Source organism: Gigantopelta aegis, chromosome 4 (genome assembly GCF_016097555.1).
Source record: "Gigantopelta aegis isolate Gae_Host chromosome 4, Gae_host_genome, whole genome shotgun sequence".
Lineage (NCBI taxonomy): Eukaryota > Metazoa > Mollusca > Gastropoda > Neomphalida > Peltospiridae > Gigantopelta > Gigantopelta aegis.
In genome coordinates this window covers 88,419,180-88,439,908 of record NC_054702.1, presented here as the reverse complement: position 1 = coordinate 88,439,908, position 20,729 = coordinate 88,419,180, and the positions used below count along the sequence as shown (strand labels likewise).

Below are 20,729 nucleotides of genomic sequence, written 5' to 3'. Positions count from 1 at the left end.
AGCACGGCGGAAACAAGTAGACATTGAGTGGGGAGGGGCTGACTCCAAAGTTTTAAGGGGTTCGGAGGTATACTCCCCCATAAAATGTTGAAAACTAGATGTGTAAAATGATATTTCCTGCATTCTACAAGTAAACTTCGTCTCTGCCTTAAGATTTACTACTTATAATATTTTTTATTCAGATTAATTATTGAGACCCCCCCCCCCGATCCGCCATGCCTGTTATATATATGTGAGTACTTTCTCTTGATTATGAACATCCGTTGGATGAGCTGTAGCTGTACGATTATAGTGCGTGCGTGATCAGTTCCCTCTCTCTCTCTCTCTCTCTCTCTCTCTCTCTCTCTCTCTCTCTCTCTCTCTCTCTCTCTCTCTCTCTCTCTCTCCCCCCCTCTCTCTCTCTGTGTGTGTGTGTGTGTGTGAGAGAGAGAGAGAGAGAGAGAGAGAGAGAGAGAGAGAGAGTGTGTGTGTGTGTGTGTGTTTCTGTCTATACCCCTCTCTCTTGCTCTCTCTGTCTGAAGTGACGTGTCTGCGTAACTCGACAAAATAAACAGCCAACAATATGTATGGAGTTATCTTTCTTGAAAACAAGTCTGAACAAAACCTCGTGACGCATGTTTGAACTTGTCCTCCATTCCCACAGTAGGCCTATATAAACGAGTTGGGCTCCGTTTTAGTCTCATTCTCGCGAGACACCTGTGATCGGAAATATTCCTTTTTTAACATATAACAAATATGTACATCTATGAATTTAAAGTCACATGAATTGTTTGTGGACATTGTGTACGCCTATTGTAAATTCCATAGTAAGAAATATATTGTTTGTAAAAATAATTTTTAATAAAAGAAAACCAAAACCAAAACAAGCAATACGAATCATTAGTAGTATATTTCTCTAGCCATTCGTAACTGTGTGTGTGTGTGTGTGTGTGTGTGTGTGTGTGTGTGTGTGTGTGTTAGCGTACGTGCGTGTTGTAGATTTTTAATTTTGTTTAGAGCGTTACAGGCGAGGGGGTGGGTCACGGGTGAGAAGCCGAGTGCGACTTAAAATAGAGTTAATGTTGTAATCAGACGTTTGTATTGAGTCATCAACCTGTTTCAAATTATTATACGGAGAAACGGAATACCCATTTACAAGATTACCATTTTAATGTTAAAAGTTACATCCATTACTCCATTTATTACGAATAATTTCAACAGGTATAATATATACATAATGATATTGATTCTATTCTACGCATCGCTGATTGGCGGTGATTGCACAGGTATCTAAAAATAGCCATGAATTTCACCAGGCTGCGCAATATACGGTCAATGGGCTTCTTTTTTTTTTTTAAATGTAAACACAACGTGGTTGAGACGTATAACTCCACGTGTTTTTCGACACATCAGAAAAGGTCGATTCTTTGCTTCAGAAATGCTCGAGAGACAAAATTCTACTGAATGCAGAATGGTCGCAGAAGATTACACAAGAATGGAAACGTCTGTACGTCCGACTGTCAGCAGTTCTGGGGACATCCTGGCTAACTTTGCGACGCCGAGTATGACAGAGTTCACCCCAGACAAACACGTGGTAGCTGCTACCCTAGCGGCTCTAGAAGAACACGGAAGTCTAACTCCACTAATAAAAGATGAACTGAAGACAAAAATACAAACACGAAGGTGCTTGGAGGGACAGGAGGAGCTTAAAATCGAATTCAATAAACCTAAACCAAAAACGGTAAGATATAATATAAAAAAATTATGGCATTTTAAAAATTATTATTATTATTGTACTTTAAAACATAATAGTTCGTAATATAAGATTGTAGCAGTTATTTTTGGGTGAAAATTAACAAAAAGTTATGCTATTGTAAAAACGAAATTAAAAGTAAAATATTTATACATATTTCGGAGAATTTGTTGTTTTTTATTTTTATTTTCTACATACTAAATGAAACATTTTACAAGGCCTTATTTATCAAAGTTTGTGATGTTTTCATTACATTATTTTTATTTTACTTTTATTATATTATTATTCTTATTATTCTTATTATTATTCTTATTATTATTATTATTATTTATGTTTTTTTGTATTTTGTATTTTTGCATTTTTGTTTGTTTTAATAGCTATAATGTTAATAGTGGGCTTAGCTAAATAAGGTTATTGAAGTCACGTATTTTAATAATATAAAACGTGTACATCTTTTCTTTACAATTCAAGGTGTAATGGTCTTTGTTTTTTCTTTTGTTTTCGTTTTGGTATTGGGTTTGTTGTTGTTGTTGTTGTTGTAGGTTGTTTGTTTGTTGTTGTTGTTTGTTTGTTGTTGGTGTTTTTGGTGGTGGTGTTGTTTTTACTACAATTTATTTCCTTACACGTTCGTGTTATTTAATAATTGGAGTACGTTATTTTGACGATAATTTTAAATTTAATTGCTTGAATATTTCTTAAATATAAATGCATTTGTATACTGTTCTAATCTATATTAATTTGTCATATTCAGTTGACGGGCGAAGAGGCTAGACGAGCTTTGTCGAGACGTGAACAGAATCGAAAAGCGGCTCAGCGGTTCCGGTCGAGACAGAAAGAGACAGCACATCGTCTGCTAAAGGTAAGTTTGAGCAGTCATACTATAAAGACTAGTTTGTGTATTGTTCAGAGGCATAGGATCCTAGATTTCAGGCACACAAGCACACACAATTACACCCAAAACATACATTAAAAGCCTACATGTGTGTCACATGCTATATAAGCCTACATGTGTGTCACATGATATATAAGCCTACATGTGTGTCACATGCTATATAAGCCTACATGTGTGTCACATGCTACATAAGCCTACATGTATGTCACATGCTACATAAGCCTACATGTATGTTACATGCTACATAAGCCTATATATATGTTACATGATATATGATCTATCCTTTAAATATAAAATTACATGCATGTGATCAAATACGAGAGGAGATAGTTGAAGAGCGTAAATAAGCTATAATTACTTCGTGTTTACTTTGCAAATTCGTAATTTATGAAAAGTTCTGTATATTGTCATATTGATTTAAGACAATATATTAATAATTCTAACAGACTGTGCATTTTTTTTCTTCAGAAAACTGAACGACTTGAGTCGAAAAACACCACGCTCCGTACCTGTCTAGCTGACCTGAAGAAGGAGATGGCGGAACTGGAAGCCCTGTGGCTGAATCACCTTCTGGTGTATCATAGTCAGCAGACGACAGACGGGTGATGACGTCACGCGTGGTGTTCATGCTGATGTTGACACTATTTACAACATCAACCAGAAAAACAACAAAAAGTGAGAGAAAAAAAATGATCACCAAAAAGTCATTTACAAAGCCTCAACAAATCATAGATATTGCTATGTGCAGACTGATGTTTATTCATGCGATATAGATGGTTACACCTTCCACATGAATATTCACAGAGCTGTGTGAAGTGAATAGCATATACTAGTAGGTCGATGAATACGGAGGACGGACGACAGAATAGGCAGGATGTCGATCTTGTGGATTAATCTGGGACGTGACATCATTCATGGATTAATCACATTTTGGTTTTGGTGTTATAGCACAATATTACATCTATGTTATAGCATAATATTACACCTATGAACATGTACATTGTATATTCATGTATACTACATTAGTAGGTCTATAAACATGTGCATTGTATATTCACGTATACTACACTAATAGATCTATGAAGATGTGCATTGCATATTCACGTATACTACACTAAAAGATCTATGAACATGTGCATTGTATATTCACGTATATTACACTAATAGATCTATGAATATGTACATTGTATATTCACGTATACTACACTAATAGATCTATGAACATGTACATTGTATATTCACGTATACTACACTAATAGATCTATGAACATGCACATTGTGTATTCATATATACTACACTAGTAGGCCTATGAATATGTGCATTGTATATTCAGAGCACTGTGTACTCAAGCTCATCATCGTTGGTGAATGAAACATGTAACTAGAACATTAACAATTGTGGTTATAGCTTCAGTGTTGTCACCAATAAAAGTGCCAAAATGTGTTCTTCCGTTGTTCATTTATTAAGAAAATTAATACATAATACTGCATGCATATTCACTATACTTCCTGCAGTCCTGTTCACTCTATAACAGAGAGAGGCAACAAATCTGGCCTGTGAGTACTACGATGGATGCCAAGCTGTGGGGCTCTGCAAAAGATCTACGCCTGAAAGCCCTTTTTGCGACTCTCACGGGACAAAGGATATAATACAACCAATCGAATGCTGAAGAAGAACTCTAAAATTGTGATTTATCTGTATCAGAAGAATTATGACAAAGAAATTTTTATTTACATTTTATTTACGGTTATATGGCGTCACACAGATTTTGAGAGGAAACCCGCTGTCGCCACTACATGGGATACTCTTTCCGATTAGCAGCAAGGAATTTTTATTTGTGCTTCCCACGGGCAGGATAGCACAAACCATGGCTTTTGTTGAACCAGTTATGGATCACTGGTCGGTGCAAGTGGTTTACACCTGCCTTGGAGTCGGTATCTGGATTAAAAATCCCATGCCTCGACTGGGATCCGAACCCAGTACCTACCAGCCTGTAGACCGATGGCCTAACTACGACGCCACCGAGGCCGGTGGATATTGAGAGAGAAAACTCGCTGTCGCCACTTCATGGACTACTTTTTTCGATTAGCAGCAAAGATTTTTTTGTATGCACCATTCCACAGACAGGATAGTATATACCACGGCCTTTGTTACACCAGTTGTGGAAAACTGGTTGGAACGAGAAATAGCCCAATGGATCCACCGACGAGGATCGATCTTAGACTGACCGCGCATCAAGCGAACGCTTTACCACTGGGCTACGTCGTGCTCCTAAAAGGTGTTAGATTTAGCAAAATGTGTATTAGAGTGCAATACCGTGAGATCACTGTGGGGTTTTGTTTTTGGGGGGGGGGGGGGGGGTTTGGGGTTTTTTTTATCTTCCAACCAATACTCTTCTACTAATGTATCAAAAGCTACTATATCATCATATGCTATATAAAAAGTGTATGTGTGTGTATATATATAAACATGTATGTATATGTATTACATACACGCGCGCGCGCGCGCGCGCACACAGCTACTATTTTATCAGGGGTGGGGGACGTAGCCCAGTAATAAAACACTCGCCTGATGAGCGATCTCTAGGATCGATCCCTGTCGATGGGCCCATTGGGCCATTTCTTGTTCCATCCAGTGCACCACGACTGGTATATCAAAGGTTGTGGGGTGTGCTATCCCGTCTGTGGGATGGTGCATATAAAGGATTCCTTGCTACTAATGAAAAAATTTAGTGGGTTCCTAAGATTATACGCACCTGCGTGTGAAGCGGAATGGGGGGGGGGGGGGGGAAGGAGGCATCCAGTAGCCGATAATTAATCAACCAATCAGCTCTAGTTGTGCCGTTAAACATAACAAACTTCAACTTTATTTCATCATCTATATAAACAAAATTTAATGTTAAAGTATAACATAGCCGGGTAGTAGGCTAGGCCTAACTACCAAAAAGGAGGCCTATTTAACACTAACGGGTTTCTTATTCATTCTCAAGACGAAGTGTTTCAATAACTATTCATATAACTGACACTTAATAACAATTTGAAGAAAAAAAAAGTTTCTATCAAAACAATCGTTATGTATTTCGTTTTCAACAAGTTACTAGTTATGCCACCTAGATCTATTCAAAGAAATTGCAGCTTCAAGAGTTATGTCCCCTAGTGTCAAGCGATTCGTGGAAACAAATGATCTGGGTCAGTTATCCGGCTTCCAAGTTGTTGCGATTTTTCACAATGAAACAAGAACTGCATGCAAGAATTGCATTGATGGCGTGATAGAAGGAGTCCGCCTGAAGCAAAACTGTGAGTACTGCATGTAGACAGTTTGTCGTTTTTGCATACTAACCATGCAGATGTACGGACTGGTCGTTGTCTTTGGATATCAGGGGAGAGCACTGGTTTGAACCTATTACCGTATTGTATCAAATCGGTGAATTTAAGAGAGAATTAAAAAAAGAAAAAAGGTAAAAATAAATTGTTGATTAATTAATTTATCATTATTATATTGATGTTGTGCAAATTTTGTCAAAATATTTTATGACATTATGCTGTGTTTGTTTTTAGATTTTAAGGCTATATATGTGTTGTATCTGTAACATTAAAAACCATCAGTTATTAAGCAACCTTGAAAATAATCGACTTCATGAATTCTGAATTGGGATAGGGTAGGGAATACAGAAGAATATGCATGTATGTAAAAGGCCACAAAGTAAGAATCAGTTAAACAATGGGAAGGGTGAGCCAAGCCAGTCAAATACATCCATTGTGTATGCGCTGTCCTGCTTGTGGCAAAGTGCATACAAACGACCACCTACTGTTGATGGAAAGTGTTGCAGGTTTTCTTCAAGACTATGTGCTCAAGTGATGTTGTAAAACAAAAGAAACTAACTGCCTGTGTTTTTGATAACCTCACTGGCCAACTGTTGTCATAAACAGTCAATAGTACATATGATGTGGTGAATATGATTGTGTAATATATTACGTATTCACATCACCTATTTTATCAAACGTGTCCCCTTTCTCATGGGAAGGGAGAAGTCACTTGTACTTTTTCAATTCTAAATTAGGACCTACTTATAATTATATTATGTGCATATACTAGTATACCTTAGATAAAAGGGCCGGGTGGATCTGGATGTATAGCATTGTTCCAGATATTAAGCGATGACTGCTCACTATATCCCACCTAACACGTAAAAGTAGCAAAACAGTGTTTAACGGTTACTTTATTCAGTGTCCTCAATGTGTTGAGCACTTACCTGTGTAAAAAGTGTATCACCATTGTCATGACATCTCCTACCATCCGGCTGGTGATGCTATCTATATAGACGAAGCGTCTGTTTCGTCCTGAAGCCGTTTCGGCTCGACATCTGCTGACGTACATTAGATCTGGGGCCTAATTAGCCCGAGTACTCAGACGACAAGAGAACAGTTGGGCAGTTATTACGCTCTGTAACTGTCCAAATGTCCGTCAAGGTCTCATACCGTCAGTACTCGGGCTAGGGCCTAATTCACTGAACTCAACTTTGTGATATCGTAATGTAGTGCAAAACCATTTGCAAGGATAGTGTGTTGTTGATTAAAAGAGCTTATGAGAGCTTTGAGAATTAGGTCTCTATGCCCAATTTCACAAAACACCGTGAGACTCGTTTTGCACGCAAACGTAAATCTACGAGTAAACCAGTTCTTCTTATTATTAACAGTACAACAAATATAGTTTAAGTACACATACTTCACATTTTTTCATCCTTAAAATTTTCTGGACATCTTCCCTAAATTTGCGTAAAATAGATGTCAAATACATGTAAACGTATGACAGGTGTAACTGCTAGTCGCAGACGTAAACTTACGATGTTTTGTGAAATTGGCTCCTGAACACAATGTCACAAATCATTGTAAGTTTACGTCTGCGACTAGCTGTTACACTGGCCATACGTTTACATGTGCTTGGCATCTATATCACGCAGAAAGCTACATCATTGCGGAAGATAGAGCATTTTAAGGAAAAGAGAATATTAAATATGTTTATTACAAACTATATATTTTTTATACAGTTAATAGTAATAAGAATTGTGGTTTAGTCGTAGATTTACGTTTACCTATTAAACTAGGTATATACGATATTTTGTGAAATTATTTTTACCCAAAATATAGTGGGGGTTTTTCGGACAAACCCATCAGAATAATATATGCAGTTAGTTGGTACATAATCTGGTTACATGGCAGAATTCCACATATTCACATTCAGTTTAGTCTGTCCAAAGGCAGTTCACATTGAATTCACGCTGCCTTTTAGATGCCTTGACGATATAATGCCAGGAAAAATCGCGCCACAAACATGCTTAAATATATTGTAGTCGGGTTAGGGTGAAGGGTTGTCATTACATCGTGGGTGTAAAGTCCTTGTCCAGATTGACTTCTGTTGCTTTTGGTAGAACTTGAACCCACGGAACGAATTTGTGTGGCTATTAAAGCGTCGTCTATATCAGACGTAATTTAACATAGACTAAAACATTAGTGTACTCCTGCTTTAATGTCCATACTTTGACATGTGTTGTTAATCATGGCAGTTGAACAAAGATGATGTACCCGTGTTCGATTGAAAACAGTTTTGCTGCTGCACTCCAGGGGTTATCATAGTATGCAGCGTGGTAGACGATCAACGGAAAGCATTCTTAAGAGAACATTTGCTATTTGTTTTTAAAGGTTTTGTTTTTGTGAACATTTTGGCTAATATTTAATTGTTTTAAAAAGAAAACAAAACAAAATAAAAAAGAAAGGAAAACAAAACAAAATAAAACAACGAGAAATCGCCGAAAGGGGTTTCGTTCGCACATTTCGAAACACCTCCGCTTATGTGCTTATGTCTTGTGATTTAATATAATTTGGTTTAGTCTCTCTGGGATACGATTTAAATAATCAAAATGACCTCATGTCATAATCTGTATTAGAGCGTAATAAGCGAGTTCTGCGCGTGTGCTTGGGCATGTATGCGATACGTCCGCTCGCACAGCATGGTACATGTGGCGAATTTTAGCCTACGCTTAGGCATAACCACAATCGTACGAGACAGGGGTAGCGGGGGTGGGGCAACTGCCCCCTAATGCTGGAATGAAACCTCAAATTCAGTCAAAAATTATAGAAATATTCAGGCAAAATGTGTTAACCTGAGACCCTTTTACCGTGTATTTTCATCATTCTGCCCTCAAAATTAATACTAAGTTGTGATCCATGTAAAAATACGTAGTTATTGTTTTCAACCCAATATAGCTGTTTGATAGTAACGCTAATATGAATAAATGTTGCTATCCTAATTCAGGCATTTTCGTTTAATTCGGGCAAAACCCAGCCTGCCCCTCACCCCCTCCCCCCCCCCCCCCCCACCTCACTCCTTTCAAAAATGGGAGCCCGTACGGACATCAGATGGGCAGAACGGACACCAGAACTCAATGGAATGACATAACCGATGAAATCCCCGTTTACACATCGACCTCGTAGTTTTGTTCACGCTTAAATGCAGAAAGGTTTAATAAAAACACACTATTTGTCAATATACAGCCACAAAGATATACATGTAACTTTATTTTTAAAACCGGCCTCGATGGCGTCGTGGTAGGCCATCGGTCTATAGGCTGGTAGGTACTGGGTTCGGATCCCAGTCGAGGCATGGGGTTTTTAATCCAGATACCGACTCCAAACCCTGAGTGAGTGCTCCGCAAGGCTCAATGGGTAGGTGTAAACCACTTGCACCGACCAGTGATCCATAACTGGTTCAACAAAGGCCATGGTTTGTGCTATCCTGCCTGTGGGAAGCGCAAATAAAAGATCCCTTGCTGTCTGTCGTAAAAGAGTAGCCTATGTGGCGACAGCGGGTTTCCTCTCAAAATCTGTGTGGTCCTTAACCATATGTCTGCCGCCATATAACCGTAAATAAAATGTGTTGAGTGCGTCGTTAAATAAAACATTTCTTTCTTTTTTCTTTTTTTTTAAAAACCCCTGCGCCTGCTGTATCCTCACCGTGGGGCAGGGGTGTAACATTCTCATTGAGAATGGCCAATACAGCACAAATCCCCGTGGATGTTTTTTTTTAGATATAATTGAAATTTTGAGTAAAAGTCAGTATCTATCTGTGATATTTGTATTTTTGCACAGTTCTTTACACAGTTTTTATTTACATTTTGAATTTTTATACTGATGTTGATCATCACTATTTGTTTGCATTACCATAGTTTGACACCCAATAGCCGATGTATTTTTCGTGATGGGGTGTCGTTAAACATTCATTCATTCATTCATTCATTCATTCATTATTTTTAAAAATTGAAACATTTTCTTGTAATCGACTTAGTCGGCGACTAGGTAACAAAGGAAAACATTAGAGGTTACCTGAATATTAATATGAACACTTGAAGTCTTCAGATGTTCTATAGGACACCGAAACTTAAATAAACTATCAGTGGCAATATTCACCCATCGCTTTATTCACACGCATACGTTGATACATAACTTTTATATTACGTAGTTGATTCAGGGCTAGCTCTGGGTCAGATTACACTGGTCAGTCAGCCCACTGGTTTGTTGTGACCGGTGCTTAATACCCATTGCTATAGTTCAGAATAGAGGCTTGCATAATACAATTTTTATTCGTAACGTGTTACGGACAATACCGAACTAATCTCAAAATATTATTATTATGACGTACGATCGTAAAATTAACAATAAATCGCTAATCCCGTTTGTAAATAGGATCCATGCTGCCACACAATTGTTTTTAACCATTTATGCACTTCAGTGAAAAAAAAAGAAAAAAAAAAAGGTTTTTTTTTTACTGTATTCGTATCGGGCATGAAACTGGAAGTACGTTGTCCTTGGAGTAAAAATTAATAATATCATAAAATTTAAATAATATGCTGGAAAAATATACGATTCAAAATAGCGTAAAATGACGGCCCTTTTAAGTAGTTTGTGGTCTTCTTCTTGTGGTTTATTACACGTATGCCTCTTCCCCCTCTGCCAGTAAAGATAATACTTTCTAGTATGCTAGGGATTAATTGTACTGTCAACGATTGTTTTAAAAAATTATATAGGCCTATAATTCATTTATTTTGTGTAAGTTGCAACAAGACATGAAAAATAACCGTTTACTTGGGAGGTTTGGCTTTGCCCCGTGCAGTACGCTAAAGCTAGTAATTACGGTAATGCGAGTTTGCCCTCGTGGACAATGCCCACCTACAAGTTTCATGTTTTGCTATATATTTCATGTGTAATTCCAGCTTGGGTTATTTTCTTTTGTGCACTTTTCATTATTATAAAAATAAAGTATACAGAAGCGCAAAATTCGGACTGTTACTTATGTAATGTCCTATTTCACTAATTCAAATGTAACAGCTATTTTTAGCTCTGATCACGCAAGCCTGTTTTTATCTAGATCAAACAACGAGCTGGATGCTTAGCATACCAGCTGTTATTGAAGTTATTTGACTCAAATCTGTGCTCATTTTAGCACATTTGGCTAGAATGGTTATGCATTTGAATGTGCGGAAAATATTTTATTTGGTTTTTGCTCGAATTGTGGAAAAATGTAGTGAAAATGGATAAGGTCACGCACGTGAACTATAGTATTTTACTATAGCTAAGAATAGGGTCTTCGTCATGCGTCAAGGTCACTGGGCATACTGAATGACATAGCTGGAACCGTCCCATTCATCACGTAGGGCAGCCACTACAGCTACAAACGAGGCCACGGGTTCCCGCGAATGAACTATTGAAAGTGTGCTGTAGATCTAATGAACTCAACTATTTTTATGCAATAAAATTAAAGCGCTTTAGTATTATTTTTATTTCAAAATACATTGTCTCGGTTTTGAATTATATTATGTTTTTGCCTGCAAAAATAATGTAGCAATCGACCGATCGATAGATTTCCGTTGCCCCAGTTATTTTGTGTGTCTAGTACTAGTAGTACCTACGATGACAGCAGATTCGACCATGTCAAGGCAAAGTCTAGTCTAACTGTCCAGAAATGACTATAGGGATTGGGACGTAGCTTCCAGGTTACATAGTTGTTCCAATAGCACATAGATCTGCTTGCATACCAATTGTTCTTTTTTCTCTTTTTTTTTAACGCCATCAATAGTACAGATTTAAAAAAAAAAAAAAAAAAAAGACCCTATAAAACGCCCCACAATAAAAAAAAAAAAAAAACCCAGCAACACACAAAACACAAATATAAGAAACTTTATATATGTGACAAAATAATAATATAAAATATATGTCATAAAGTTATATTGTTGAACAACGCTACTGGAACACATTTTATTTCACATTAATTCATTCATTCATTGGGTGGCAACATTTGATAAATCTGACATATAGCCTTAGAAGCTAAACAATTTGTTTTGTTTAATGACACCACTAGAACACATTGATTTATTAATTATCGGCTATTGGATGTCAAACATTTGGTAATTTGACATATAGTCTTAGAAAGGAAACCCGCTACATTTTTCCATTAGTAACAAGGGATCATTTATATGCACTATCCCACAGATAGGATAGCACATACCACAACCTTTGAAATACCAGTTGTGGTGCACTGGCTGGAAGTGCATCAGAACACACCAATTGGAAGTTAAAAGTTTCCTAACATCCTCATTATTTGCACATCACTTAACTTATGTTAGATACATGTATATTCTTTGTGAGGTAGGTCATACTCGTCATCCATAAATAATTGGTAGCCACTTACAAAGGAAGAGGGATTAAATATGTTTCACCAGGACAGTACAGTACCCACCATGCACAACAGAAAAAAATGAAAAAAGAAGCCCAATCTGTAAAATGATATTCAGCTGAAATTTTTTTGTTTTGTATAGCTTTATCATGTACTGATACAGATCAAGTTTGACTTTCATGACGATTTACCCGTTTGTCACAGAGTTATGGCCCTTGAAATTAGTAGATATGAAAATTTGTTTTCCAGGCTTTTTTTTGTCATTTTTTAACATTGATAGTGATTTACCCATTTTTGCAGAGTTATGGCCCTTGAATTAAGGAGATATAAAAATGTGTTTGGGCCTGGTAGAGAATATGTATTGTTTTAGCAGTACTCTGAGAATACAGTTTGTTAAATATTTACCCTACCCCTACTACAGGACTAGAATTTAACAACTGCACCGGCGGCAGTTGCTGTAGCTACAATATGAATTACTAAATGTAAGGGGCAGGATTTAGCCCAGTTGGTTGAGTGCTCCAATGAGGTGCTTGTGTTGCAGGATCAAACCACCTCGGTGGATCTATTCAGCTGATTTGTTTTTCTCATTCCAACCAGTGCACCACAACTGGTCAAAGGCTGTGGTATCTGCCTTCCTCTCTGTGGGATGGTGCAAATAAAAGATTCCTTGCTATTCATAGAAAAATGTAGCGTGTTTCCTATCTAAGACTATGTGTCAAAATTACCAAGTGTTTGACATCCAATAGCTGATAATTAATAAATCAATGTGCTCTAGTGGTGTAGTTAAACAAAACATACTTTTAATGCAGTTTGTTGTCACTGGATAAAAATTATTACCATTGGTTGAAGGGATAGGGTTAATTTTGTTAAAAACATTATTGTAAGCAGGCTCAAAATTGCTGTGGGTGACCATTTTCCTTATGGCAGAAACCTTTCAAAATTGCTATGGGGTAACAAATTGTTAACTTCGAGCCCTGCTGCTACCCCATGTAATTAATTAATTAATTAATTAATTCTTGAACAGCCCTGAGACTTGTTGCACCATTGTGTAATTGCAGCATGGTCTTCTCCGCGCAGTCATGACATCATTCTCCACTGCGTCACGAGTCCAGGTGTCGTTAATCAGCACGCACAGCGCCCCGGAAACTCTCAGTCTGAAGTCGAGCTCGGTGACGCCGCCCCACCTGAGCAGCATGAAGAACCTGGTGCGGGACGGGTGTCTGGCGTCGTCACACATCATGCCTCACATCCGCAGCATGAAGGACCTGGTGCATGACGAGAAGATGGTGGTTGCCACGCTGGCCACACTGGAGGCAGGCGGGCCAAGTCATCTCATCAAGGAGGAGCTCAAGCTGGTCATCCAGTCACGGAGGGAGGCCGAGGGCAAGGAGGCCTTGAAGATAGAGTTCAGTCCTCCGGAGAAAAACGAGGTTTTTTATAAATAATACTACATCAGGCCTCTGAAATTTGCGAGAGCAATAGTTTCGATATATAGTTTTGCGTAACCCATTTTTCCTTTGTGCACTGAATTTATGACATCATTTACATGAAGGGGGTTGAGACGTAGCCCAGTGGTAAAGCACTCGCTTGATGCACGGTCGGTTTGGGATCGATCCCCGTTAGTGGGCCATGGGCTATTTCTCGCTCCAGCCAGTGTAACACGATGGGTACATCAAAGGCCATGGTATGTTCTATCCTGTCTATGGGATGGCGCATATAAAAGATCCCTTCCTGCTAATCGAAAAGAGTAGCCCATGAAGTGGCGACAGCGGGTTTCCTCCCTCAATATCTGTGTGGTCCTTAACCATATGTCCGACGCGATATAACCGTAAATAAAATGTGTTAAGTGTGTCGTTAAATAAACCGTTTCCTTTATTCATTCATTTACCTGGTCATGACGGGTTAAGTAAAAATTGAAATGCGTTACCTGAATTTGGTTTTGCCTAACCCATACATGGATTAGGCAAATTTTCACTTCTCAGAGGCCTGTACATGATTAATAAAGGAAACAAGTCAAAAAAAAAATCAACATTTGCTGGAAGGCACATTTTCATTTATCGTGGCAGGCCATCGGTCTACAGGCTGGTAGGTACTGGGTTCGGATCCCAGTCGAGGCATGGGATTTTTAATCCAGATACCGACTCCAAACCCTGAGTGAGTGCTACGCAAGGCTCAATGGGTAGGTGTAAACCACTTGCACCGACCAGTGATCCATAACTGGTTCAACAAAGGCCATGGTTTGTGCTATCCTGCCTGTGGGAAGCGCAAATAAAAGATCCCTTGCTGCCTGTCGTAAAGAAGAGTAGCCTATGTGGCGACAGCGGGTTTCCTCTAAAAACAGTGTCAGAATGACCATATGTTTGACGTCCAATAGCCGATGATAAGATTAAAAATCACTGTGCTCTAGTGGCGTCGTTAAATAAAACAGGTATCACCAAAACATTTATTTCCGGACCTGTAGAATTCTTGCCTGCTAAAGCAAAAGGCAGTACTTGAAATCTTTAATTCACCACTTACCGCTTTTTACCTCAGCAGTGCAGAATTAGTACCATCACTATCACTATCATTTTGGTTTTTTAAATATTTATTACCCCAAATTGCAATAGCAGTGTCGAGGTTGGGGCTCTGATTCACTGCTGTACATATACATCTGACAAAATAAAATTACACATTAAAGCAACATTTTATATACATGCGAACAGTGTTTTTCTGATCTTGTATTTTAAATAAAAAAGAGCGAAATAAAAGAAGAAACAGGAGAAAAAGATAGAGCAACATAATAATGCTGCAGAAGAGAAGAAAAACCACTATTATTGTTAATGATACTAAACCTTGATTGACAAATCAACAAATTTTGAAATATTCAGGTAAAGACAAGGTTTTTCACATTTTTTTTCATATAGATTTACATACCACAAGTATTTAACAGAAAAATCTGTCCTAAACACACTGGTAAAATTATATCAATGTTGATTAAGAGTCACAGATGTGATGTAAAAAAAAAAAAACCCCAGTCGGTCAGAAAAAGACAGATCGCCAGCCAGACTGGTGGTTTAATTTTTAACTCATCTGTCAGAATTTTAACTCCCATTTGGCAAGCAGGTGAGTACTTTCTGCACCCCTGCTACTGGTAACTGTTTTTCTGAATGTTGGCCAAGTATTATTGTATGTGACATTCTGACAGAGCCAAGAGCAGTGGCAATGTATTCACTGATAGGGAACTCATCTGAAGTGTCATAATCAGTTCTTATCTGCTAAAGTTAAACCGAATACATTTATCCTGCAATCTAGGGTGGCCTCAGTGGCGTAGTGGTTAGGCCATTGGTCTACAGGCTGGTAGGTACTGGGTTCGGATCCCAGTCGAGGCATGGGATTTTTAATCCAGATACCGACTCCAAACCCTGAGTGAGGCTCAATGGGTAGGTTTAAACCACTTGCACCGACCAGTGATCCATAACTGGTTCAACAAAGGCCATGGTTTGTGCTATCCTGTCTGTGGGAAGCGTAAATAAAAGATCCCTTGCTGCTAATCAGAAAGAGTAGCCCGTGTAGTGGCGACAGCGGGTTTCCTCTGAAAATCTCTGTGGTCCTTAACCATATGTCTGACGCCATATAACCGTAAATAAAATGTGTTGAGTGCGTCATTAAATAAAACATTTCTTTCTTTCTTTCCTGCGATCTCTGTGTGCATTGTCGGCTGATTATGATGACCAGATCAAGCAGAAACATATCCCGCTACTAGCAAGTTATGACTTGTTATGTTACATACAAAAGTCAGTATCCTACGTCAGTAACTAGTTGGTCTTTATGTATTATCCAATGTCAAATTGTATTTTTAAAATTGATAGTTTCTGAGTTGTTTCTCCTTTACAGATGTCATGGAAATGCTTTTATGTGGTAAATTATTTTTCACTGCTTTGACAGTTGACGCCTATAGATGTTGAAAGAAGGGAACGGAGAAGAGAAAGAAATCGATTGGCAGCACAGAGATCCCGAGAACGAGGGAAGAGAAAAATGGATGAATTGATGCAGGTGATTAGTACTAGTATACTTTAGTTTTAAGAGAAAATCTTTGGTTAAAAGGGTGGGTGGGTGGTTGTGGGGGTGGGGGGGGGTATCTAGCTCGGGCAGTAAAGCTCTAGCCGGAGGTGCTTGAATCATATAATCAAACCACCTTAGTGTACTCATTTTTTGATTGTTTTTCTTTCTTTTTTTATCCAAACCAGTGCTCCACAACTGGTATATCAAAGGTGTGGTATGTGCTGTCCTGTTTATGGTTGATGGAAAAATGTAGTAGGTTTCCTCTGTGTACAAAATTACCAAATTGAGGAACCCCATAATTCACATTGTGCCTTCTTAAAATTCTTTACTCTTCATTTTCCTGTGAAGTTGATCCTAGTGTCTCTGTTTGCAGGAGATCGATGCACTTCAGTGTCGGAACAACGAGTTGGAGCAGGCGTACACGAGTCTGAGTGACGAGCGCGACCAGCTGAAGAAAGCTCTGCTAGACCACCTCTCCGAGTGCTCCAGCTACGACCAACCCCTCAATCTGTCCCTGAAAAACACGTGACTGCCTCCACATCAACCATAAAGCAGCTGTGATATGCTCATTTGTCAAGTATATAGTTGTTGTATACACGGGACACTGGTTATTGCAGTGTGACATATATTGGTATATTACCTGTGTGATACATACGCTTCCATATGTCAGGAGTTACATAATTCATTTGTACATTGGACACGGGTTACTGCACAGTGTGACATAATGGATATATTACCTGTGTGATATACTTCCATATGTCAGGAGGTACATAGTTCATATATACATGGAACACTGGTTATTGCACAGTGTGAAGTATAGTGGATATATTATCTGCATGAAACTTCTCCGTGTGGCAGGAGTTGTAGGTGTAGAAGCCACAAGGATGAGAAGAAAGATCACCCTGGTGTCTTTCTCAGTGTATTTGTGGACTACATATCCGTTAAAATCTTTCTGAAGACATCTTCGTATGCACTGATGAAGAATGTTACAAACTATGAAGAATGTTACAAACTACTACTACAAGTTATACAATGCACAAACTTAGAGGTGTTGTCATTGGTTTCAACAGTATTTCTATGAAATATTTTGAAGGCTGGGATTTGTTGACACACTTATTTTAAGACATTTTACTATGTTTTTACGACATTACATTTTTCATGGAACTGCAGACATGACTAGATATTAGAATTTACGAGTCATCATTGAATTGGTATTATCCAGATGACAATATCAATTAGAGAAGAAACCTGCTTAGTGCTTCTTGGTGATGTGTGATATTGGTGATGTGTGATAGTGTTAAAGCTAGCAGTAAATAGAAGGGTGCTGATCCCATCTGCGATATGTTGTACTCTGAGTCTCCCCCATTTTTTACACTTTGTCGTTGTGAGCCCTAGACTTGCTGGGTAATGTGTTCCTAGACAGTAAACTGCTCTGGGCAGTTCTAATGCTAATGCATTTTTTTCTCTTTTTTTTTTATCCCACTTCCCCCTTTCCTTTCTCTCCTTTGAATTCCATCTCATTTTTTTTTTGATCTGGCAACTCCTATCTTTCAACTTCTTTCACTGTCCACCTCCACATCACAGTCCTTGTCTTTCCAACCACGACAGGTGCTTGTCTCTTGTGGTTATCTGTGCTACACACCTGCCATTCCTCATCAGAATTTAGCTGTGGGCTTATTCTGACCACTTCGGGGAGTATGCTAATGCATTTTAGTCCTTTTAGCAACTGTTTCTGCTCACATGTGCTTGCACAAAACAATTTCCACATGAGCAAAATACTGCTTTCCTCGTCACATGCCGATATCTCTTGATTGTTTTACTGAAATATTACTGTCAATTTGACACTGAGAGCCATTGCTCTCCTTCGTACTTTCAGGACAGCAGTTGATTGCTCACCATCGATCGTCAAACCATCAGTACTGGCATTTATTGCATGCATATTGTGTCCGTTTGCAATTTCCCCAAAAATCAATAATATTATTTAATATTTAAAAACACTTTTCTTGGGCCACAATTTTACTGTCTTCAGTGTAGTCCAAGAATCAATGGACAGACCGTAATACAAATGTTTGTCTACTGCCCAATCCAAAACCACTGTATTTGATTTGCAGAAGTAAATTTTTATATTTTAAACCAAGGATGCAAATGGACCAGAAAGCCTTAAAGGTAGTACTAAACCAAATAACTTCTGGCTGGGTCAAAGTTCGAGATGCACCGCACCCAACTTTTGATAGTGAACACCACAAGTCCAGTGATTGGTGATAAATGTGAGTGTGTTGGTTGTAAAAAAAAAAAGTTTCATCTGTGCAAAAATGTATGCAATTTTATTTCATCTAGTACCACTGTGTCAAGTAGCCTTGTGCTTGAAACATGTATGGGGTACCTGTAAAAGAAAGTACTCAAATTTTGTGCAGAACTAGGGTAGTCATAGACGCTACCCGTTATCTCAGAAATGAGCAGCTTGACCCCCAATGTTTTCTGATTCATTTTAAGGGTGAGGGGTGGTAGTATTTATATCCATGGCATTTATGTTGATTGATACGCTGCAAGTAGGAGTTTTAGCCACATATGTTACTATTGTCGTCTATGGGATTTGATTTGGTAGTATATACCCTATAGGGTGTGTATTAAACTGCCCATTAAAAATTGCAATCAAATAATTCCATTTACTGACAGAAAGAAAATTGTAATTTTGTTGGGAAACCGTTACAGGGTAATAAATAGGGTTATTAATCATGTTATGTTACAAGAACTGCTTTCATGTTTTCAACCCTTAATTCTTAGAGGATAAAAAAACACACACTTATTTTGATAGATATGTGATGTAGTTTTCCTGTTTATTTTCTATTTTTAACACAATTCTTGAGAAAGACACTGTTTTACACTGGGTGGAAGTGCATTACCATTTTTTAATTATTTGGTTAATCATGCAAATATAATATTTGGAATAAATGTATTTGTAGTTATTTGTCCAAAATAAAAGTAAAAATACTTTAAAATAGGGACTATGGTAAATTTTCTTTAAAGAAAACAATCCTCAAACAACCATGGTCTTATGAATGAAATCACTTCAGTTACCAGTGCTCAAAATCAGTGTTCGACAAATGTTTGAGAGTCACTAGCCCTCACAGAAGCTTAGGCCAATGACCTATGTATTAAAGTGGGGTTTTTTTTAACGACACCACTAGAGCACATTGATTTATTAATCTTTGGCAAGTGGATGTCAAACATTTGGTAATTTTGACATATAGTCTTAGAGAGGAAACCTGCTACATTTTCTTTTAGCAGCAAGAGAGTGCCCCCTATTTATTATAGTAATACAGTCAATAATTTCCACTAGCCGAGACTAAAAATTCACTTGCAGGACCGAGGGCTGGTGGATTTGTCGAACTCTTGTCAAAATTGACACAGGGGGCCTGCAGAAAATGTCCCTCACAATGTTCAATATGCTTTCTGATCATAAATTTCACAAGGTTTTGCTTTCCATCCTATTTGTGAGAGCATTTCAGATAATATAAATAATATATAAATATATAAACCTTATACTTTTATCTGTGTTTGTCTCCAGTCTTCCACATTGCTGTTACAAAGTTACACCATAATTAGGATTGTAATTTCGAGGCTAGTTTCTAGAATTGCTGCTCACTTGTTCCCCTAACATTTGCTTCCATTTTGAAATTTGAGAAGCAGAAATTACTTCCCACTCCACAACATGAATGTTTTGGCCATAATTACGATGTACATGTTTTATAGTTAGTCAAACTAATTTAGAAGTCCTAACCTGTCATCCACTCACGATTCTTGTTTGTGTCAAAATTCAAGGTAACTGTAATTGAAAATTAAAAATTATGACCTTACCATTTTTTTTACTTCATTTCGAATCTAATCATGAAAACTTCACATATAGGAATACGATCATGACATCTTGAACGAGTTCACATTTCACTTCTGTGTCAAAGGTTAAAGTAACTTTTTACTAAAAGCAAAAATTATGTTGTCACCCCTCTACCGACTTCATTTTTCTTCTGATTTTCATGAAACTTCACATAGAGAAAAAGAATCATGCAACTACTAAGGGATTTGCATCATTTCTCATGCCTTGTTATCATATGTTCTGTTACAGGTATAAAGTGGGAAGTAACTAATATGTATATAGGTAAACTGCTGTCATACATACATATGTAGCCTGACCATTGAAATCAACTGTACTAACCAGTACCAATATCATTGTGTTGTGAATATTTTCTTCTTGGTGCTGACTTAGTTAAAGGTTTTTTTTAAAATTGTATATTGTGTAAGCTGTACATCGAATATTTCACCACTAGGCATTAATAAAT

General features: G+C 37.8%; 2 protein-coding genes across 2 annotated transcripts; both read left to right on the top strand.

The window, feature by feature from the left end:
• The first annotated feature begins 1,156 nt into the window (after positions 1-1,156).
• Positions 1,157-4,055, top strand: LOC121372349 (cyclic AMP-dependent transcription factor ATF-3-like). Its single transcript, XM_041498652.1, has 3 exons — positions 1,157-1,720; positions 2,484-2,591; positions 3,093-4,055. Exons 1-3 carry the CDS (start codon positions 1,418-1,420, stop codon positions 3,228-3,230), a joined length of 549 nt encoding a protein of 182 aa, XP_041354586.1. The 5' UTR covers positions 1,157-1,417; the 3' UTR covers positions 3,231-4,055.
• Positions 4,056-5,548: 1,493 nt separating this feature from the next.
• LOC121372348 (cyclic AMP-dependent transcription factor ATF-3-like) lies at positions 5,549-17,940 on the top strand. The gene is made up of 4 exons (XM_041498650.1): positions 5,549-5,921; positions 13,410-13,781; positions 16,276-16,383; positions 16,766-17,940. The coding sequence occupies exons 2-4, from the start codon at positions 13,431-13,433 to the stop codon at positions 16,919-16,921; spliced, it is 615 nt and encodes a 204-aa protein (XP_041354584.1). The 5' UTR covers positions 5,549-5,921; positions 13,410-13,430; the 3' UTR covers positions 16,922-17,940.
• The last annotated feature ends 2,789 nt before the right edge of the window (positions 17,941-20,729 follow it).

Excerpts from the sequence above, each read along its gene's own strand:
- LOC121372349 (XM_041498652.1), top strand. The coding sequence starts at position 1,418 with ATGCTCGAGAGACAAAATTCTACTGAATGCAGAATGGTCGCAGAAGAT. Across the intron at positions 1,721-2,483 it reads ATAAACCTAAACCAAAAACG|TTGACGGGCGAAGAGGCTAG; the intron begins GTAAGATATAAT and ends TGTCATATTCAG. Across the intron at positions 2,592-3,092 it reads CAGCACATCGTCTGCTAAAG|AAAACTGAACGACTTGAGTC; the intron begins GTAAGTTTGAGC and ends TTTTTTCTTCAG.
- LOC121372348 (XM_041498650.1), top strand. The coding sequence starts at position 13,431 with ATGACATCATTCTCCACTGCGTCACGAGTCCAGGTGTCGTTAATCAGC. Across the intron at positions 13,782-16,275 it reads GTCCTCCGGAGAAAAACGAG|TTGACGCCTATAGATGTTGA; the intron begins GTTTTTTATAAA and ends CTGCTTTGACAG. Across the intron at positions 16,384-16,765 it reads AAATGGATGAATTGATGCAG|GAGATCGATGCACTTCAGTG; the intron begins GTGATTAGTACT and ends CTCTGTTTGCAG.